At 43.3% G+C, this 24,107-nt stretch overlaps 1 protein-coding gene across 3 annotated transcripts in view; it reads right to left on the reverse strand.

Annotated features, from left to right (window-relative positions):
* The window catches only part of pank1a (pantothenate kinase 1a), a 30,399-nt gene extending 6,292 nt beyond the window's left edge, over window positions 1-24,107 (reverse strand). The window contains exons 1-6 of one of the 3 annotated variants that reach the window (XM_072689957.1): window positions 23,492-24,107; window positions 13,253-13,605; window positions 11,630-11,883; window positions 6,761-6,937; window positions 4,231-4,354; window positions 188-313 (exon numbers count right to left, since the gene is read on the reverse strand). In XM_072689957.1, coding sequence (XP_072546058.1) covers window positions 188-313; window positions 4,231-4,354; window positions 6,761-6,937; window positions 11,630-11,883; window positions 13,253-13,605; window positions 23,492-23,774 — 1,317 coding nt within the window. In that variant the 5' untranslated portion in view covers window positions 23,775-24,107. Of the gene's footprint in view, window positions 1-187; window positions 314-4,230; window positions 4,355-6,760; window positions 6,938-11,629; window positions 11,884-13,252; window positions 13,606-15,712; window positions 15,732-22,560; window positions 22,652-23,491 lie in introns of those variants that run through there. The other 2 variants (XM_072689958.1, XM_072689959.1) reach the window with 2 other exon arrangements.

The following is a 24,107-nucleotide window of genomic DNA, read 5'->3' on the forward strand; positions in this document are numbered from 1 at the left end:
TATATGGAGCACCCATAATACTAACTAACTAACTAAATAAATAATGCAATACACACAGATAACTCTATATACAAACTATTCAATTAATTAATTGAATATTAATCTATCCTGACTGACTGAAAAATGACAAAAGATATTCTGGAGGGGAAAAATACCAAAACAGCTCAACCTCTGTGTTCATTCTCACCTCATGTTCCAAGAAGAGTGCCCTCAGTTGCCCCTTGGACCAAAAGTCCATTGCATAGGCCAGCAGCTTCGTCGACACTGTGTTTATCCTCAAGAAATTCCCCACAAACACCACTCTCTCGATTTTCTGGGGACAAACCAAAGAAACCACTGAACACACAAATTCACACACACACACACATACTACTGCACCTTCCGTCACTAGGGGGAGGCATAGGCCAAGCATGTGAGTTTTACACTCCTGGATTGAACTGCTGGTCAACCAACTTAAGCAGATGAAGAATAATCAGCGGAAAAACTTTCCTGAAGTGTCCAGGTCTAATTCTTGTTTCTTTACCTCTAACATTGGCTGGCAAACATGTCTTGGCATATACACAAAGTTAGATTTTTTTTTAGCTTAGCTAAAAACATTAGTAGCAGAAGCCAACCTGAAGCCTGTTGTCCATACTTTTGACCACTTTCATAGCTACCGATTTATCAGAGACCACATACACAAGTCTGCTTGACATTACTTATCAATTTGACATGATCAATTGGGCAGTGGTGGCTCAGCGGTTAGAGCGCCGGGATATCGATAACAGGGTTGTGGGTTCAATTCCTGGGCTCGGCAAGCTGCCACTGTTGGGCCCTTGAGCAAGGCCCTTTACCCTCTCTGCTCCCCGGGTGCTGGAGTTGGCTGCCCACCGCTCTGGGGGTGTGTGTGTGTACTCACTGCCCCTAACACATGTGTGTGTGTGTGTGAGTGTGTGTTCACTACCAGATGGGTTAAATGCGGAGGACACAGTGTACACTGTACAGTGACAAATACTTGTACCTTTACTTTTACCTTGTGATTTGAGAAAATACATAACATATAGTATATATACATAAGAAATATATATATATATATATATATATATAATTCTATGTAAAACAGAATTTACATAGAATGTATGTAAACATAGAATTTATATTTATATAAATTTATATTTAAATTTTAATTTATTATTATTTATATATATATATATATATATATATATATATATATATATATATATATATATATATATATACATATACACACACACACACACACACACACACACAACATACATATATCAACATACACATCAAAATCATAGAATTTATACATATATATATATATATATATATATATATATATATATATATATATATATATATTTTTTTTTTTTTTTTTTATATTATGTACTGTTAAAATTACCTCTCGCTCTTCCCTAGCTATGAGGCCTATGCAGCTAAACAGCTTATTAAAACTACAGGCCTAAAACATCTCACCGTCGTCTCAAATCATGTCAAATTGATAAGTAATGTCAAGCAGACTTGTGTATGTGGTCTCTGATAAATAGGTAGCTATGAACATGGTCAAAAGTATGGACACCAGGGTTCAGGTTGGCTTCTGCTACTAATGTTTTTAGCGAAGCTAAAAAAAAAATCTAACTTTGGCTGGCAAACTTGTCTTGGCATATACACAATGTTAGAGGTAAAGAAACAAGAATTAGACCTGGACACATGCAACTTATGCAACATATATCAGCTACCAATAAACATTAACTTTGTTTACAGCACATTCTGTTTATGGATAGTTCGGCTGATTATGTAATCAGGCAGGTCTGATAAATTAATATAAACACACTGATTTAAATGTAATTCTATACTGTTTGAACCAGAAGTGCTTTCAACCTAAATACATAAACACAAAGACTGTCTAACACGAGTACATTTTGTTTTACCACAAAGTAGGAAAGCTCATATTAGCATTAATTAAATGCTAGTAATTAAAATTTACAACATTGTTTTAAATGTTTTTGGGTGGATTTGGACTTTTGTTTGTTTGGGGTTGGCCGAGGGTTGGTCGTAACTATCTCCGCCATGTTTAGGCTGTAGCCCTCACTGCAAGTTGTTTTGGTGTCGTATTACAGCCACCAAGGAAGGTCAATATAATATTGGTGTGAATTATGCGACTACTAAAATAATGAAATGTCTATTTGCTGCTACAATTTGCAGATGATCTTGCCATGGGACCAAAAACATCATTCATTGAAATATCCATGTAACATTTAACCCCGTGTTATTGTTACTCGGTTAGCCTCGGGGCTCCAGAGCAAAACTAATAAAACTTCAGAACTTTTGAGGCCAAGAACGCCTTGGTCTAAAAGGCCATTGTCCACCAGCTACATCTTGTCGCATGCTTCCACGCCGCTTTGTGATGGTGAACTTTGGACACCAGTGAGGAAATAAACACTTGTAATCCAACTGCAATAAAAAGTGTATAAGTGTATGCCAAACATTCAAATAGCTGACGCATACAGAACTGATAGGACATCGGCTGATGTTCTGCAGCTGATGTTCTGGATGCTCTGATAGCCCTGTACAATGCTGCTTGATCACCAGGCTACAAGGCAACACTGTAAAGAAGCTCAGAGAAACCAGATAGACTTCAAATATACTTGTATATAAAAAAAAAACATATATAATAAATGACATAGTATACGTGGATGAGTTGGAAATAGTTTCATGCTTTTTGATGGGTCTGGGTGCACTTTTGTCAATGGCCGTCAATGGTTTACTTACAGGAGGCAAAATGACTATAGTATAATGGCGAGGTTCGTTATGGGTGTCCTAAATAATTTAAAACGACTGAAGAACTGGATTCTAAAATCCTGAACATCCTAAAACCTTGAAACAGCAACAACCAGTGTATAGTAACTGAAGTCAGCCCATTACATCATTACCATATTCAATTTTATTTAACTGCTTGATTTTTTCCATCTGAAATGATGTATTTTTGCAAATAATTAATATTAATGGTTTAAAAAGGTTTTAAAAGTGTCTAATATTAATAATTACATTTTTTAAAAATGTGCCACTACTGTGTTGCTGTTTTTTCTGTCCATTTTATGTATTACTTTACTTAATAAAACCTGAATGCAAAGGGAAGACTGATCAGGATCATGACTAAGTGGCATAGTGCAATCGCAGTCAGCCTGCTCAAGACCAGAAGGCCTGAATGGATGGGTTTGACTGGAGAGCATGATGAGGGTAAATCATCTATCGTACCTGGAGAGTGTACACATTTATTACTTTTGCTGTAACCCATGTGATAAAGTTTATGTGCAGAGATAAAGGTTTCAGTGTCGCAGGTCAGAGACAGTGTTTTGTTGAATATAGCTCGCCAGTTAATTGCTGCATGTTCTTAACTTGAGATCAGACGTCTTATTTGTCAACTAGCTTTAGTGTTGTGACACCTTGGCTTTTTGTCATATTCAACTAAGAATCCAAAGTCAGAAAACATAAAAAATTATGTTATTCATCTGTGAATTTTATGCAGAAAAACTAAAAAAGTTAAATTAGATGATGTTCACCACTTTCACATTCTCAAATCAAAAATAGGAATTTAAAGAAACAAACCGAAGGCCAATCAATGGGCAGATCCAGGCATATTTGAATGGATCGGGTATTGGCTATTTTAATCCCAATCCAGTTCAGAGTCTTTTGTTTTAACCACGGTGCTTAGAGCGCCATCTGGGGTCCTCAAGGCGCCATTAACGAATATTATTGCCCAGCCAGCAGCAGTGCGGACGTTCTCAGAAGGTAAATAAGAGAGTTCACATGAGTAAAGGGATGTTTTCACAAGAAATATGAAGAATTTAGAAAGTTGGACTTCAATTTAGGGTCAGATTATCTCTTCGCACAGACCCTAGGTCACATTGGGGTCTCGTTCGAACGGAGATTGTTCTGAACATTTTGATATAAAACGTTGTGGTGAACCCCAGGCTCTACGAATAACGGCCATTTTAACCCTTTAAAGCTCAACACAAAGAAATCAGCAGAACTTCTGAAAAATTGCATTTTCATTTCCGATTTTTGATATGAGCCCAAAATACTACAAAAAATATATAAATAAAAGAAAAAATAAAAGCCAATTTTGAATTCTTAGTTGAGGCACTTTTTTTTACTCAAGTAAAATTTTGGAGCCTGTAACCTCAGAGTATCCCACCCTAACACAGACTCTCACACACACACCTCATTGACGGCACACATGCGTGCGATGGAGCCGATGTTATTGGTGATGGTGACCAGCATTGCTCGGGCTAGGTCTTCTTTGGAAATGCTGTCCCTCTTCTCCTTACTCATCATGTGACCAAAACTGATAAACACACAAAAAAAGACCAGTGAGCATAAACACAAGAACGTCTCCAAAGTCTACATTGAAGGACACATAACTGAAACCATCCTATTCTGCATCTAATTAGTTTTAATCTCATCATTTAACCTGGGCTGCTTTTTAAATGAGGATCAATACTGGAAAGCCAATCAGAAGTGAGATCATTTACATATACTTAAAGAAAAAGACAAAAACAAAACAAATAACACATGTTAGGACATGGGCCTTTTTCAGTACAAGTCAATCCTCCTCTCATGCTCGTCACTCAACGTTCAGATCATTTTTCAGATACGAGTTGGTTCATAAAGGCGTAGCTGCAGCATGTGGACGAATCACATTCCTCAAATCCGGGAAGTAGGGATCACCATGTTCTCTTGCACCACAATGGTGACGACTACACAAAGGTTGCCAGGGTGCTTAATCAGCTTTTCCTAGGGCAGTGTTGTGTCTTGCTGAAGCTAGAGGTCTGACCTTGGCTAAACTGCCGGCCTCAAAACTGCCTTTATTGACACTAAACAGCGTCCACAGCCGCACCTCGCATACTTGCTTGCTGGATAGTTTACCAACTAGCGCAAAGTTCAGCTGGTTCACACCTGGTTCAAAGGACAACACTACTTTGGGTGGGTCTTTTAGGATGCAGAATAAACCTGCTTCTGGACTAAATTACAATGGCTCCATTAAAATTCCTAGTGTGTCTTTGTCCAGGCCATAGAAAGCTTCTAAATGCATGAGTTAATGACCTACAGACTTTCCTGAAGCTGTTCTTAGCTTGTAGAAGACGCCAGTCTTCTTTCAGCCTCAGCTTATTGACCAAGTGGGTCATATCAGCGTCCAGAATTTGCCAAAATTCGATGCTTAACAGCCGACAAGGGGGTTAGGTTCATGTAATGCTGCCCCTGTTCATCTCCAAACACGCATCCGGCTTCAAAGCTTTCATTCTCATCCATTCAGACCATGCTTGAGCAAGTAAAGCTGCACAGTAGAACGGTGCACCACCACTCCTGTTGCAGTTAAACCCTCCTTGAGGTCCTTGCTGCTATATAGGAGTGCTTGAGCAAGTAAAGCTGCACAGTAGAACGGTGCACCACCACTCCTGTTGCAGTTAAACCCTCCTTGAGGTCCTTGCTGCTATATAGGAGTGCTTGAGCAAGTAAAGCTGCACAGTAGAACGGTGCACCACCACTCCTGTTGCAGTTAAACCCTCCTTGAGGTCCTTGCTGCTATATAGGAGTGTGCTTTGGTTTTCTGGCCAGCATATGAGCAGCAGATCTACCCTACAGTTCTTGAGCTTTATGGTCTTGCCTTGGCTTCCAGAGTTTCTTAATGACATCTCATACAGGGGAAGAAGCCTCTAAAGTTCCTCTAAACCTGGAAGCATTAATTTTTTTAATAATCAATCAACAAAATATGTAAGACAAAATTGGATATATTAGCATTCTACAAGTATGGGGATTTCAGAAGTGACACAGAGCCTGTTTACACCGGACATTGACGTACGTTTTTGATGATCGGATCACATACCGATTTTACAGGTGTAAACACCCCCAAGACGCGCTGTGATTGGATTACGATCAGATCACTCAAACCACATTCAGAGATGGTCCGAGACTGCTCTCGTCCACATTTAACATCCAACTGAACGTGTTTTCTGTGATCGGATTCCGTCAGACAAAGCAGAAATACAGGAGAAGCCTGTGGAACAATGTTAATATGAGTAATTACTGTGGATCCCTCGCTCTCTCCCCTCAATACGAGAATGTGAGAACCATCTATTGCTCCACCGCGCTGTAGATAAACCCCCATCGTTCCTCTAAACCGTTCACAGTCTCCGGGAGCAGGACAGTTTTAATGAGAACCCACTGTTTACAGGAAGTCAGACGGAGGTGACGTACGCATTTAAGTGCCTTTTTAATGTGGGAAAGTAAAAGTCGGATCTCATCTGATCACACTGGAGATACACTTTACTATTCTGACGTCTAAGTTTAAATAGAATCACGTCAAAGTAGATCCAGATACTATCCGGACACACATCTCCAGGTTAATGCCAGGTGTAAACAGACCCACAGTCTGAATCATGAAGGTTATGACTCATTGTCCACAAATAGCAGAGGCTCCGCTGTTTCCAAACACCACAGACTTCTATTGTACTTCCGTGTGGCACTGACTACATGTGCTATACAGTATGAGCTGTGCTTGTGTGCCACCATCACCAGGCCGACTGCAACTTTCCGAAGAAATACAGGAAGACCAGGATTGGACCTTTGCATCATGACCTGAACTATAAACAGGAGCTAAGATCAGATGCAAAGATTCAGAAAAGCGTTTGTGACATTGTGCACTACAACACTGAACGACACACAACCACCCACACACATACACACCCTTTACCTGGAAGCCACGGCTGAGCCCTGCAGGCCGAAGCGCTGGTAGTCTCCTCCGTAGATGTCCCTGACCAGTTTGTCCACATTGGTGCTGTCCCCTTTACTGGCCATTTCCAGAGCCTCCTCGAACGTCTCGCAGCCCGTCAGTAAGCAGCACAGTCCCAGGAACGTCCCTCCACCCAAACTGGACAGAGATAGACAGAGAGACAGAGAGTGTTTGTATTAAGACCAAGACTGTCCCAACCATTGACATTAGGAAGCTACCAGAGTTTCTAAGACGGCTTATATACTAAAAACGGACTTCCAGAACCTTGTAAAGACAGGCAAATTAACAACCGCTAAACGTTTCTTGTAGAAATGTAATGCTAGCTGCCATTCCTATAATCTTATTTTTTCCTACTTTCTGATGAGGCTTTCTTGGTGTAGAGAAACCTGGAGACCAAGTTCTACCATCCAGACCAAGTACCATCTAGACAAGATCAAAGGTGTTCCTGCATAGTACAGACACTCTAAAGTAACATGTTGGTTATTTGGTGGGTCTTGAACCCACCTTTTATTTGTATATGAACTTTTAGATTATAAATATATTATCATCTCCTCAATACTTTTTTTTTTTTTTTGTGGCCTCAAGATATTAATCCAACCCCTAAATAAACACCGTCAAATCAGAACATTATGACCACCCCCGGTATGGAATGAACTCTGGGTCGTCACAGATCCCACGGGACAGGGTCTGCTACGTGATAAATAAGCAAGCACACCAGTCAGTTGTAGCAAAGTGCAATCATCACGGGCAAAGGACACAAATTGACTGATGGACTCATGTCCGAAAGGGCTCGATAGTTAGGTAGTGGGCGAAGGGTGGTAGCATGTAGGAAACCGCTAACTTTGTTGGATGTTTTGGGCCACACCGAGTGCCTCCTAACGTCCAAACAGTAGTGCCTTATGAGCCACAGATGCAAACGTTGAGTCTGGCGATTGGTGCACAACAATCAACTCCGTGCCACTGTGGACCAGTTAACCTCTATAATGAACACCCTCCGAGGCACAGTCCATGCCTCGACGTCTCACTAACGGCATTCCCACTATTAGGTGGGTGGTTTCTGATCTGACCGTGTGTAATTTTTTTGGGCCCTCACTATATTCATTACTGGTCTCAATATATATTCATTCATACCCATTAGAACATTCATCCACGGCCTCAAAAACTTGTGCATGGGCTTATTTACCATGTCACCTTTACAGACTCTATAGGAGGGATGTAAAATGACCCGCATTGCTGAGCTCAGAGGAAGAAAAAAAAAAGAGGCATTAGAAATACATACATATTATTTTATTATATATATATATATATATATATATATATATATATATATATATATATATATATATATATATATATATATACACAGTGCCCTCCATAATTATTGGCACCCCTGGTTAAGATGTGTTCTTTAGCTTCTAATAAATTGAGTTTTTTAAAATAATATAGGACCACGATGGAAAAAAAGAGTAAAATCCAACCTTTAACTCAAGTGAATTTATTCAGTAGGAAAAAAATCCCACATTAAGAAATAATTGTTTAACATTAAATCATGTGTGCCACAATTATTGGCACCCCTGATGTTAATACTTTGTACAACCCCCTTTTGCCAACAAAACAGCACCTAATCTTCTCTTCTAATGTTTCACAAGATGGGACAATACAGACAGATGGATCTTTGACCATTCCTCTTTGCACAATCTCTCTAAATCAACCAGCGACCTGGGTCCTCTCCTCTGCACTCTCCTCTTCAGCTCACCCCACAGGTTTTCAATGGGGTTGAGGTCTGGGGACTGAGATGGCCATGGGAGGAGCTAGATTCTGTGTGTGGTGAACCATTTCTGTGTAGATTTGGCCATATGTTCTGGGTCATTATCTTGCTGAAAGACACTGGGTCATCACTGATTTTGTTTTAAAATGTCCTGGTATTTCAAAGCATTCATGATGCCATGCACCCTAACAAGGTTCCCAGGGCCTCTGGAAGAGAAACAGGCCCACAGCATCACTGATCCTCCCCCATATTTCACAGTGGGCATGAGGTGCTTTTCTGCATACTCAGCTCTTGTGTTACGCCAGACCCACTTAGAGCATTTGTTGCCAAAAAGCTCTATCTTAGTTTCATCTGACCAAAGCACACGGTCCCAGTTGAAGTTCCAGTACTGCTTAGCAAACTCCAAACGTTTGCGTTTATGATTGTGAGTGAGAAAAGGTTTTTTCCGTGCATGCCTCCCAAACAGCTTGTTGGCATGCAGATAGCGCCTGATGGTTGTTTTGGAGACTTTGTGACCCCAAGAAGCTACCATTTGTTGCAATTCTGTAACAGTGAGCTTTGGAGACCTTTTTATTTCTCATCATCCTCCTCACTGTGTGTGGTGGCAAAATAAACTTGCATCCTCGTCCAGGCTTGTTTACCACTGTTCCAGTTGTTTTAAACTTCTTAATAGTTAATAGACAGTAGATATGGACAGGTGGAGGTGAGTGGCTATTTTCTTGTAGCCATTGCCTGACTTGTGGAGGTCAACACACATCTGCCTTACTTGAATGGTATGTTCCTTTGTCTTTCCCATGTTGAAGAGAACTGGCCTCTGTGTCACATCATATTTATACCTCAGGGAAACAGGAAGTTGTGAATTACTAATTAAATGTTCCTACATACTCTGATCAACTTCGTAAACTACTGTAGAATTGACAGAAATACTTTAATTACATTTATTTCCTAAGAAATGTTAGGGGTGCCAATAATTATGGAACAGGTGATTTTTTGAAGAATAATTATGCATACTGGGTGTGTGTCACTGGGTGAATAATAATTTTTTCCCCCTTAAAATTCACTTGAGTTAAAGGTTGGATTTTACTCTTTTTTCCATCGTGGTCCTATATTATTTAGAAAAAAACTCAATTTATTAGAAGCTAAAGAACACATCTTAACCAGGGGTGCCAATAATTATGGAGGGCACTGTGTGTATATATATATATATATATATATATATATATATATATATATATATATATATATATATATATATATATATATATATATATATATATATCATAGATCCCTTGGGACAGGGTCTGCTACGTGATAAATAGGTGAGCACACCAGTCAGTTGTAGCAAAGTGCAAAAACAATCATCATGGGAAAAGGACACAAATTGACTGATGTCCATTTACATTTACATTAGATTACATTTGCAGCATTTAACTGACGCTCTTATCCAGAGCGACTTACAACATTACTGGTGTTACAGAGTGGGCCAATGTAGTGTTAGGAGTCTTGCCCAAGGAATCTATTGGTGTAGCACAGCACAGTCACCTAGACCGGGAATTGAACCCCAGTCTTCCACGTGGTGTGGTAGCTCACTGGCAGGTAGTGGTGTTATCTGTTGCGCCACACCAACCACCAAAGGGGTTCCAAAAGGGCTCGATAGTTAGGTGTATATATATTTTATATATATATATAAAAAAATGTCCATTATGTGCAGTGTTTTGGATTGTGGGAGAACTTACACAAATCCTAAAATGCAACCAGAAAAGCACACAAACACAAAGCCGTCCTGTAACGCCCATCCAAGATAATCTTACTTTGTGACCGTACTGTCCAGTTTGCCCTTTAGCCCACTCGGCCTTATCCACGTCTTGAGATAAAAGACCATATCAACAAAAATACTCAAGAAAAGACCACCGTCATCACGCTAGCCGCAACGTCTAGGGAAATGCTGGAGTAGCAGGATTGTACCTTGGAGTGCGGTGCTGATAGAAAGAACAGTTACCAGCATTGCATCACGACCTGAACTATAAACAGGCGCTTCGGCAGACGCACATGCACACCCACATACACATAAACTTCATGATTGTGGCGAAGATTCAGAGCGTAACTATTTGTTTCTATTTCCTGCACCTCTGTGGGAAGCTCATGTGAAGAGCTTTTCCTGGCTGCTGTTGGTAGAGCCTCATTCGGCTACATTACGCCACAAACTGACAACTATTTAAAAACCATTCACCGTCGACAGCCTTATGCAGGTATAGCAATGCTGGGGTGCAACAGCTGGGACCGGAAGCCCTCCGCTAACACCAGCCGTCCATAAACGGCAACTGTAAACTTTTCGGTGAGTTTAGCACTCGTAGAGGATGACGACGCATACACAAACACAGAGTTAGGGACAAAAAGCAGCCGATTCTAGGGGTTTCTACCAGTTTTACCAGTCAGTAACTAAATAAACAAACAAACAAGGTTGAGTTTTGGGTTTCAAACTGACCAGCACCAATCAGGCCTACTTACAGGCCACCAACAGTTTCGACTAGACTATATGGACAAAAGTATCCGGACACCTACTCGTTCATTGGTATTTCAAATAAAATGTGAAACTTTTTAAATCCTCCTCAATTCCCCAACTCATCTCGAACAGATCACCATCCATCATACCAGACAGCACAGTTCCACTGCCACACCGCTCAGTCCTGCTGGGGGGCTTTATACCCCTCTATCCCTCACCTGGCATTATGCACAGTACCAACAGGTTATTGTTTATCTGCTCCAGAGTGTCCTATTCTATTGGCAGTACTTCGCTACAGGATCTAGATAAGCGGTGTGTGTGCCGGTCAACAATAGCTGCAACCTCAAGTGGCTAAATGCATTGATTAGAAGGGGTGTCCACAAACTTTTGAACATATAGTGTATTCGGCGTTAAACAGCTTAGTCAGTATTTACTCTCGGCCTAAGGAAGCCAAGTAGGTGATCAATAAAATAATAGCTTCCTGGTATTTTGGACTTTGAGAAACTCCTATGCACACATTCGCAATGAGGCAAAAGAGCAAAGGCCACTGAACACTCACCTAGTTCCAGTGACCCTTTTGTAGTTGTCCTTTGAGTAAACGGCCAGGATGCTGACCCCCGAGCCAATGTTGACCAGCAGCATGGGAAAGGGGTTGTCCAGGCAGTAGGGCCGCTTAATACAGTTGAGCGTGTCGGATGGGTTCTCGAAGTAATAACACTCCGGGTGGCCGTTGAAGCCCACAGAGTCCACGTAGAGCAGCCCGTGGATCAGGCAGTCCAACTCGTCCAGCTTCAGCAGCTCCAGATCTGCCATCTGCACAGAAAAAAAGGAGAGAGAGAAAGAGATAAGGTAAGGAAGTTAAAGGCACTGTCCACTCACACAAAAAAGTGAACACTTGAGTTATATTAAAAATAAGTAAGTAAATAAATAAATATAGAAATAAATAAAAAGGGGTACATTTTTGTCTTGGGATGAATAATGTCAGCATTGCTTGAGCACTAAATGTAAAGCTCCTGTAATCAGGAGACGGCACAATGCTAATTTTCATCCCTGACTTGTCTTTCTTACCAACTAGTGATGTTTCTACAGGAACACATGGCTTAAAGCAATAGGGTGTCTGGAGTTTGCTTCCTATTCTTTGCACTGGTGCCATTAGGCTATTTACCTGGGGTTTGGAAGGGTGATCTGAGGAGAACAGTAACCACTCTGGAATAAAATAAAATTAATAAAATTAACTAAAATTGATGCTACTATAAATGATATTATAAGGCTGTCCCCTGAATAAGGTAGTCCTGTCAGCCGACAAAGATTCTTCAAGTTGAGCAGGCAAGGCTTTTTTGTTTTGTTTTTTTGTTTTTTTTGGTTAAATGCAAGCCCTGTCTGCAAGATCCGCTCATCGTTCAACAACATCGAACACCACAAAGTACGACCACAGATCAGCCTTGTGCTTTATATAGGCCAGGCCAGTCTTTCAGTTCAGACATATTAGCTGTTTGCAGTGCAGGAAAAAGAGACCGAAGACAAACGTTTGTTTTTTTCCATCTTAAATATTTCAGAATCAAAATCATAAGTCTGATTTGTTTCTATTTATGGAAAAAAAACCAATAATAATAAGCCTTTTGAAGACGAGAAATTGATATTTAAGACGTCGCTAATTTCTGTCAAATCTTGACTGATTTCTTGTGTTAATTTAGTTTATTTATGAGGTTTATGTTTAAAGAGAGAAAAAGAAGGCTGAAGGCCAAATAAAATTGGTTATAAGAGCTATATGATAATAATAATAATAAAAAAGACATGCTGCTGTCTGTCTCAATATTCCAAAAATCCGTATAGCAGCCCAACATTATATTGCAATCATTAAAATAGCCTGCGATCTTTGAATCATGTGCAGAGTGTCTTTTACTGATTATTAAATGCTAAAAAAATATGTTTCCATATGGGGAAAAAAACAAAACAAAAAACTATGAACAAATCTTTGAGTCAAATCAACCAAATCCGATTCAACAGCCCTTTACTTTTAGCAACATTAGCCTTGTAGCTCCAGATGCAAACTAAAGAAGCAAACTACAGACACACCGAGCATGCCTTGGTTGGCTGATGCTGGCTGATGATGTAAGAAGGATAATTGTGCAAATTCGATTTTTGGCCAAACCATCCCTTCAACCTTCCCTCGAATCCTCACCGTCCTAAAGTCACTCTCGAACTTGTAGGCCCCACCCCCGGTGGCACAGAGCGTGGTGTGCAGGCTGGAGAAGTTCTTGTCGCGGCCCATCTGGATGAAGCGGTGCATGGCGGCCGTGGGGAAGCGGATGAAGTGCAGCGTGCCCGTGCGGCCGCAGATTTGGAGGTTGCGGAGTTCCAGGTGCACGTCCCGCACGCCCGTCTTGCCGTAGGCCGTGTTGGAGGTGAGGTAGCGCCGGATGCTCTTCAGGTTCTCAACCTCCTCCTGCTCCTCCTCTGCCGTGATGTCCTTGGGCTCAAAGTAGACCAGCTTGACCAAGGTGCCGCCGATGTCCATGCCAAACCAGGGGAAGGCTGGAGGGAGAGACCGACAGAAAAAGAGAGAGAGTGTTAGAAGGTCTGCAGTGAACAAAAAACAGCAGCCATCAAAGCTCTACTGCTACGCAAGCGTGGCTAATTACTGAAACTATGCAGATATGGCATTTCACAGCTTACTGACGTCCGACACAGGAAAAGTTCTCATCTTGGGGCCTGACCGATGGATTTTTTTTGTGCATGGCCTCACTCTCGGTCTCAGTCTCAGCCAGTCTGCAGCTTCAACCCTAGTCTAATTCAATCCTCAACCAGGTGATTAAGGCCTTGAAGGGTATTTGAACATCAGGCAGGTTGGATCTGAACTCCAGGACAAGAGCCAGGATCGGTCATCCCTCAAGGAACCCTTGTCTTTCTTCCATCCATTCATCCACCCATTTTCTTATCATGTTCTTCCTGGTCAGGATTGCAGGGTCATTGGGTCATTGGGAGCAAAGCAGAAATGCCCCTGGACAGTGTGCCAGTCTATCACAGGATACCCCACACACACACAGCTCATCATTGCTAGTTCACCTACCATGTGTGTTGGTGAGGTGAGATTTTGGGAGGTGGGATGTTTCACCTGAAGTACCTGAAGGAAACCCACATGGACATGGTGAGAACCCACCACACTCCAAACGGATAAAGACTGGGTCGAACCCACAATCCCAGGCCCCTGGAGCTGAACCCTTGTCTTGTGGCTTCATGTGCATTTTTAACACCACCTAGAGACATATTTGACTGTTGTAGTCCAGGGCTGCTCAATTCTGGCCCTGGTGATCCACCACCCTGCAGAGTTTAGCTCCAACCCTAATATAATGGACCTGATTCAGGTAATGACGACCTCGAGGAGCCTCAGAATATTACAGCTAAGGGGTTTGGATCTCTCCAGGATGGTAGATCTTCAGGACCAGGACTGGGTATCACTGTTGTCCATCTACAAGTGAAGCGATAACACTGAGCAACTGTTTACAACGGAACCGTCAAAGGGGTGGGATCCACATATTAGGCAGCAAGTGAACAGTCAGTTCTCGTAGCAGGGTAACTTTGACGAGGACCAAATGGTGAGGTCTTTAGACGACTGGTTTAGAGCATCTCCAGGCAGATCTTGCATGGGGTTCCAGGTATGTAAAAGTGCTCCAAGAAAAGACAACCGTTGAACCAGCCACAGGGTCATGGGTGCCCGAGCCTCAACCTACCTGCCTCAGTGAGTGAGACCTGTTTTACTGGCACGAGGGGGGCCTGAACACTACTCGGGAGGTGGATCTAATGCCCTGTCTGATTGGAGGTGCTACTAGTTGCACAAAATAAGCTAAAAATTCCATTAAACACGCGCTAAACAGCGAGACATGGAGACTGCCGGGTGAAATCACAGGACAACCAGCAGGAACTACAGTAAGTAAGTTACACCGATCTTCATATAAACACACAGTGCTTCTGGAACACGTGTAGGTTTGAGTGCGAGTCAGTGAAAGCGAGATGACTAACGCGGCAAGAATGCAGCACGGGAGCCAGCTGGCTGAGAGCTGAGCTGGTAAGCCACTCTTCATGACCACACCAAAACTGGCCAACACACACACACACACACACACACACACACACACACACACACACACACACACACACACACACACCATTCGTCAGTCCAACCTTTCATGACCTGTTCTCATATTTGGGGAACTTCAGCAAAATCACAGATTAAATGCTTGTGAATGCAGAATCTCGGGAAGTAGGTTAATACACACACACACACACACACACACACACACACACACACACACACACACACACACACACACACACACACTTCGCTGCGCCTTTCATGCCGTGGGCCGGTCATCCTAGGAAAGGAGCGCTGGAGAAGAAGTTAGCCGGTTGCTATGGAAACAGCGGGGCTGAAAATGGCTGGTTGAGGATTCTCAGCAGGAGAGTGATGTACAGACAGACACAACAACAGGTACACACGCCAGTGTTCACATCCACACACACAACTAGCCGCTGGCATCAACTCAGGAGGCCAAAACTGCTGCAAACTGAATTATAATGAATGTAGCAAAGTGAGGCTATTAAATAAATAAATAAATAAATAAATGAATGCACTCAAGCTCACCAAGCAATTCCCCTTCATCCTTCTTTATCTGGTCAAACTTGGTTTTTAAGGGGAATTCCACCAAATTCTTTAAATTTCTGCACCATTATTTCAGAACTGTGCCCAGACCAGACGTCTGAAGAGCTTTTAAAAGGCCCATATCCTGCAATGTCCCCCTTGATGAAAACTCACAGCACCCAAAATGGTCCTTTTTCCACAAGCATTTCCACACCTCATCCCCTGGAATTAAACAGACTGTTTATTACTTCACCTGTAAGACAGATAAAAGAAGATACATAGATAAATAAAGGATAAAATGAGCTCTGCTCTGATTGGCTGCTCTGTTTTGTACCTCATGCTGTTGGAAACTAGGGAATGCATTTTGTACCACTTGTAAATTGAACTTGAATGTCATATTTACAAATAGGACAACTCAGGAGTTTCGATTTTTTGTGATACACTGTAGATCTCTATGCGTTGTGGGCCCGAGCGGCGTGAAGCCGTATTTACTAGTCAACCATCTGATGAGGCGTCAAATGCAGCGTCAAAATTAAAAAAAAGCACTCCTGAGAACTGCAATATGAATGGGCGAGGCTAAGATGTGGTAGGTGGGATTATGTATATTAGATGGTTGTGACAGAACAAGCGATTTTACAACTACTTTTTCGGCCCATGTTCGTACTAGATGGACTAGATGGGCGTGAGCGGTGTGTTTTGGATGGCTAACAATATTACATATATAATACATATATACATACATATATAATTTGCATATTTAACTATTAAAATTAGCATTTTAATGGCTCTAAACGGGTGGGCGACAGGGGCTAGAGTGCAGGAGAGTTTATAAGGTATATAAGGTGAATGTATTTGTCACTGTACAGTACAGTACAGTATTACACTGTACAGCGAAATGTGTCCTCTGCATTTAACCCATCTGTGGTAGTGAACACACACACACACACACACACACACACACACACACACACACACACACACACACACACACACACACACACACACTGCCCAGACTGCCCTCCAAGGTACTACGATCCTTCTACTCCTGCACCATCGAGAGCATCCTCACGGGGAACATCACAGTCTGGTTTGGGAACAGCACCAAGCAGGACAGGCAAGCGCTACGACGAGTGAGACGTTCAGCAGAGCGAATCACTAGGATGGAGTTTCCTGACCTGCAGTCCATCTACAAGAAGCGGTGTTGGACCAAGGCCAAGAAGATTGTGAAGGACCCCAGTCATCCCAACAATGGACTGTTCTCTCTGTTGCCCTCGGGGAAACGCTTAAGAACCCTGAAGGCTAACACAGCGACAATGAGGAGGAGCTTCTTTCCACAAGCCATCCGTGCCTTGAATGGGGACAGGGACTTAGGACACTAAATCAAAGTATCTACATACACAAACTGGACCCTCACTCACTACAATACACAACCATGGCTCACGGAAAACACACTACGGACAACAATGAAAATATTTCTTTTTAACTCACACATACACTCACATACAGATAAATATGTACATATGTATATGTATGTATATATACACACACATACAATGTAGACACACAATGTTTAAATGTAGATTTTTATTGTATAGCTTGATGTGGGCAGACTGTCAAAAAAGCATTTCACTGCAAGTTATACTGTGTATGACTATATATGTGACAAATAAAATTTGATTTGATTTGATTTGACACACACACACACACACACACACACACACACACACACACACACACACACACACACAAGTGAACTAGAGGCAGTGAGTACACACACGGTGGGCAGCCAACTCCAGCGCCTGGGGAGCAGAGAGGGTAAAGGGCCCAACAACCGTGGCAGCTTGCCGAGCCCGGGAATCGAACCCACAACCTTGTTATCGATAGCCTGGCGCTCTAACCGCTGAGCCACCACTGCCACCGTTTGCAGATATCCCTGCTCCTACAAAGCCTGCCAATGAATAGGTAGAGTTGAAATCAGGTGTGCTTGAGCAGGAAAGGAACAAAACTGTGCAGGACCAGAACAGTCCATGCCTGCTGTAAACGCTCCAATCCAACGCAACAATCAATAGTGACATTTTTCAGATTATAAATAGTACATACCAGGTTTTGGATAATACATAAAATGGCTATATTTGTGTTATGAACATCCCAATCCCTGGTTCCAATCACCCCCTTCGTTTACATCCCAATGACTGAATTATCTAGAAACCTTGGAGGAATCCCTCTTTAAAGTAGTGCTAAGACACAAGAGACCACTAGACGGACACACACTCTCACACACACACACCACCGACTGAACTGGAAATCCCAAGGTCAGACACGCAGAGTGCGTGCCCTTGTGTAAGCAGCTGAAATTATTACACAACATGACATAAACGGGGAAAGGTCGCTTGGCCAAAGCCGGACAGCTGAGTGGAATCAAAGTTCAGCTTCATGCTGCTCCTGGAAAACCCGACCTGAAGTAACCTGACATGACCATGCTTCACTCAGGCCTACCCAAACAAACAGCGATGATATGAGCAATGGGAGGACAAAACCTACATCAGCTAGAATCAGAGCTGGGCAATATGACAATATTACACTAGATGCTTTTATGAGTGTATTGTGGATAGCGTCAGTGCTTAAAGAGCACTCATTATCTGCATGTTTCATTACAAATATAATATTGTGATATTAAATTTTTCCATATCGTCCAGCTCTAGCTAGAATGAAATCAGAAACGCCCAATTAAAAAGACAATAAAATAAAAGGCTGACACTATTGATTATCATTAGACAGATGCTTAGATCTGACCGATATTTCAAGCTGATACTAGAACATCACTGATGTCCAATGAAAAACATATCTCCATTTTTGTCTGTTTTTGAAACCAGTAGCCTTTGTATACTCTGTGTAAATAATGCTGGACGAACTGACCAATAGAAATGCTCTAAATTACTTGGAATAAAGTAAGGAGATCGGAATGCTTAGGCTTAGGCCAGACTCGAAGAATCCCCACTCTTCAAAACCTGCACTAACAAACGCAATCCACGCCCACAAGTCAGGAGAACACCATACCACAGAAGCCCAGTGTTTTCAGCTTTCGGGTTTTACCATTTTTAAGAAATTTTAGGTGAGTCAAGCATGGTGGTGCACCTTTCCACTGTGCAGCATTGCCTGCCCAAACTACCTTAAATTAGGAGTCATAAAAAACGATAAAAAACAAGCCTCAACACCAGTCAACGTTTAAAGAGGGTGTCTTCTACAACAGGGTAATGAAGCTCCTTACAAGCTGGACTTAATGGACTTATATACACACACAGCGAGCCACAACATTATGACCATTGATTATACTGTTGTTCCTTGTGTGTCGTCAAAACAGCCCACTCTAGAAGCCCTCTCTGACGTCTTCAGGCTCTGTGTGAGCATGAAGACGTCACCGCAAATCCTGATCCACACAGATCAGACCAACAGGTAACCTCTGGACCAACCTGTGGACCTTCTTTTACATCCAGACGAGGTCAAGAGAAAACAGGGCTCACAGGACCAGGCAACCTTCTTTCATTAGTCCAAGGCCCAGTTCCAACACGTCGACCAGGAGAACCGGCCGCACTGTTACCACTGTTGAACACTGACCATCTACCCAGTTGTTTTTTGAGATAATCTATGTTATTCACCTCATCATATTGTTTTGGCTATATTTACACACACACTGGGTACAGATATATTGCCATACTCTTATTCAGATGAGCGTGACGGATCTAGACAATATGCACGTCAAATAAAGAGCCATAACAGTGTAAGATGACCTCCTGTGCACGCCGAGCTGGACAGCTGACAGGCTTCCGTCCAACCTCAGAGCGATCCTGTTTCGGCAGCGTCTCAGATAACACTCGCACACCCTGCTTCCTTTAGCCCTTATATAGGAGCCGGCTATTCCGTGACGCCACGCGGCATTCGCCGGCCGTTATTTTGGACACACCAACGCACAAAAAGCACCCTCGCACATTGCAGGCCATTGTCAGAAGCACGAGCGCGCTTTGGTAGATACATATCGTCCAGCCAAGTTTGCTGTGAAATTACTGGAGCCAAAAATCCTCGGAAAACCCAGCAGTCACCTTGATATAATTGACATATTAGGAAATATTACATATAGATAAAAGCCTTGTAGATGTAAATATAAGCAGGCCTTGAACTAACTGGTCAGAAGCCCTGAATAACCTCGGGTTATTAAGGTTTAGGACGCCCGATCTAGCTTCAGTAAGTGCTGTAAATGTGTAACGCTGATAGGACCATATTTGCGCAACTGGACTAATTAAGCAATCGCATGTGTCCTGCGGTGTTGTGATAATGTTCAGAACAATGGCGGTGAGGTTTCAGAGCGTGCGGACCAGGCCAGGGGTGAATGGCCTGAAGCAGTGGAGGGTGACCTGGCACGGGGAGCAGGGTGGTGTGACACGCTGACGATGAGAGGAGGCGCACTGCCCATGTGGGTGAAAGGTCCTTTTTTTTTTTTTTTTTTTTTTTAAACCCCCTCCCCAAATGAGTGTGCCAGTGCCAGTAAACGAGTGAGCGAGCAAGCGAGAGAGAGAGAGAGAGAGAGAGAGAGAGAGAGAGAGAGAGAAAAATATTGGCAGGAGTGTGTGTGTCCATGTGAGGAGCAGTGTGTTGGAAAGGATTGGGTAAGTAAATGTTTTTGACAGACAGACAGAAGTAAGAGAGGTAGACAGGGACCCCCTTAACACCTGGTCACTTCAAAAGACTAGTATTTGAACTGTATCCTGATTAGATTTTAATCACATGCATTTAAACCTGGTGGTCAAATGAGTCTCCGGTTAGCCAGACTGAAATCCGATTGCCGTGTGGGATGGAATATGCAAATTTGCTCATTGTGCTGCAATTATTATTGGTGTTTGGGTTGTACTGGGAGGGGTTTGGGTGGGAGAGAGGTGTGTGGCTCAAATGTGTCTCCCGAAATGGTTTGAGGGATCGTATTTGTCTCCGGTTTACACTCAAGTATCAGGTTATCCTCCAGATATAATCCTGATACTCAAGACGCATGAAGCGACCAGGTGTAAACAGGGTTGCAGAGTGTGGGAGGGAGGCTTGTCCAAATTCAAGGTCTGCATCCTTCAAAGGATGCGGTATACGAAGGCTGTGTAGTCCGCTAAGGCTGGACTGAAATCATACCCGGATTTTCTACGTTCACATTTCCGTCATTTCGTAGTCGTATTACATTGGATCTGGAATCGAACCCCAGTCTCCCACATGTGTGTGGTAGCTCACCAGCAGGTGGCGGTGTTATCCGTTGGGCCACACCACAGCACTGCTTTTCCTGCCCTTACCGTTGTATCATGACGGATGCCGTTGGCACGCAACGAATCTGGCTGCCATGGACAAGGACGTGTTTCTTAGGCCGTATATGAAGGAGCCTTTCGAAATGGGACAGCCTATGACTCAATCGGTATTGGAATGCAGCCTCCGAAGGACTCCAGGGATTGGGACACAGCTTGAAAGTGAGGGAGGCAGACAAGAGTGAGAGACATGCATACTGAGAATGAGACAGTATCACACCGCCATGGGCCGAGAAGCTCCTACTCCAAAATCCACCCCTTCAAATGTGTGCAGCTGACCATGTGGACGTCAACAAGACATTCTGGTGGACGGTTTTAGGGGAGAGTTGTTTGGCCACAATGACCAGAGGTATATTTTGGGAAGAGAAAAGGCGAGGCATTCAACCCCAAGCATGGTGGCGGTAGCTCTAACATGCTCTGGGGCTATTTTGCTTCCAGTGGAACTGGTTCATAGTAAGAGGAAGGAAGAATGAAGATGGGAGAACTACCTCCGAATTCTTCAGGGTAACCTCAAACCATGGTCTTCTAAGTCATAAAACTCAACCCTCATCAGAAATATGCAGACTGGGCTTAAAGGTTTGGCTCGGGAAGCCCCAAAACCAGCTAATTTAACTGAACACTATCAAGACGAACTGAACTCTGCTGAGACAAGCTTTAGTTAATGGCTCCAAAAAGCATCTGGTCTAGGAGGAACCTGCAAAGGAACATCAGGAACTGCACCCTTCTCGTTCAACAGAACCTCAGAACAAGGCCGGGCGAGCCCAAACGTTTGACGGACCCTGGTGACATGACCCCAGGCTGCCTTGCGAACATTGCGAACACCAAGTGATTGTGGAATTAGGTTAGCCGGCGAGACTCGGGCCATTGCCATGGCTTTCGTAAGCGGCCCTTTTCACAACCCAGTTGCAGCCTCGCTGGCGACATGACAGCCTGCACAGCTGTAAGGAAAAGTCTCGTTCAGTTAATCTATAACTGTGCAGAACTGCCCAAGACTGATTAAACGTAGCGATTGAGACGCTGACAAGAATGCACACACTGCTGGAGAGTGGGCACCAATGGAGAGGGGGAAAAAAATAAATCACTGAATCTTTTTAATGAATCTGAACAGACAAGGAATTCCAGTGTTGCTCTGTCACTCACATGCAGGCCTAAATCTGTGGGCTGGGAAAAGGAAACAATAGTCACTTTTGCTGAACGAGCACACACACACTCACCAATAAAGTGAGGAGATGGTGCTGTGGAATGCTGGAGAGCTGGCCCGGCCTAGAGACTGCTGCCAAAGCGACACTATTCTTCTACAAACTAGTGATTAGTAACAGTGTTTGGGTCCGCTAGTGCCACCAGGTGCCAGTTGGGACATGCCTGTAGCGTGCAGTCTGTAAAAACTCAGATCTGACAAGCCTGCAGTACCAGCATGACCACTGACTTCACCGCAGCCGCAGCTTTAACCACAGTTTTCCATTCAATTAACAGTCAGTGGTTCAGGAGGACTCTCCCAGCAGCTTGGCTTCAACTCACCTGGCTTCTTAACGCTCTTCAGCTTCATTGTGATGATCAGGCTGCAGCTCAGGTGCAGATCTAGCTCTCCAGGCAGCCTTTTGTAAAAGAAACTGACTACAAAGAAAGTAAAGGCTTAAGAAAGGCTGTCACGAACACGTATCTCCTGTCAGCATCGCCTCGCCTCAGCTGAACGGCAGTTTAGTTTTGTAGGAGAGTGAAAAAATGGGCAGAAAGTGAGGAGATGTTCAGATCATGCATATTCAAGAGGCGGTGCACACGGTCCCTTTAACAGCCTGGCGCAGGCCAAGTCGAGCGCTGATTGGCTGAGCGCGGAGAGGAGCCATGCTGACGACACCTCCTGACTCGGCGCCGGCCAATCAGAGAGCGCGGAGTGCAATCTCAAAACGCTTTCATTAAACACAAAAGGGACAGTGAGTGACTTTCCTCCACCCGGAGTTTACAGCCAAAACAACCCTCACTCAGACGGTGACAGGCCAGAGCTTCGGTCACTGAAATACACATAAAATAAAATACGGGGCATAATAAAAAATAAAATTAAAAAAATTAATAAAAATAATAATAATAATAATAATAATAATAATAATAATAATAATTCCCACGACCCCCCCCCCTCACATCAAACCTTAATAATTAATGCAGCGAGTAACCTGGACCCACGTAAACACGCTAAAGTGTTCACACTGCAATCCGAATTATTACCTCCATCATAAAACACGTTAAAAAAAATTGCCTAAATATTTTTTGATGATTATTATCTGATATTTGCATATCAATCCAATCTTACATTACCTTAAACTAGCTGCTACACGCTGTTCACACTGTGTTCAGGTGTAATCCGAATTAGTAGCTGTTATTAAACCAGTTTAAACAATAAAATGATGATTACTGCATCTACATATTTATAAGCAAATAGAAAACTACTACTTACGTGGTCTATTCTTCTTCAACGAGTCCACCCGTCTCCGTAGCCGGCACCGTTTGGCCGGCGACCCGTTTGTACCGTTAGTTTGGGGGTCGTAGTGGAGGTGGTGGTAGCCGTCATGACTGCCGCTGCTGCCGCTGCCGCTGCCGCCGCTGCCGCCGCCGCCGCCTGGGCTGTATGGACCTCCTGCTCCATTGCTCAGCTGGGACCGAAACGCCTTGTGCACGCCGTTCGTGTAGCACGGACCGGGAGAGCCTTTCTGGTCCATCATCGACTTGGCCTTGTCCATGTGTAGTCAGGGAGAGAGAGGGAGAGAGAGGGAGGGAGAGAGATGCAAGCGGCGGCGGCGTTGGGCGAGATTACAGCCGAGCCGAGCCACGCGCTGGCCGGCTTAGTGAGAGCAGCGCTGCGCGGTAGCTGCTGCGCTCGTTGGTTAGCTACTAGCTAGCTAGCAAGCAAGCTAACCGGCTAAAACCCTGCTAACGGGGTAAACAATGCGCGTCCCAGGTCGGTTTGTTTGTCGAAACGTGTGGGCGAAGGTGAGGGGGTGATCTGTGGCTACCACTCTAGGTCACTGTCGGTCATGTCTCTCCGCTGTCCTCACCCAGGTCCGCTTCTGCTG

Source organism: Salminus brasiliensis, chromosome 10 (genome assembly GCF_030463535.1).
Source record: "Salminus brasiliensis chromosome 10, fSalBra1.hap2, whole genome shotgun sequence".
NCBI lineage: Eukaryota > Metazoa > Chordata > Actinopteri > Characiformes > Bryconidae > Salminus > Salminus brasiliensis.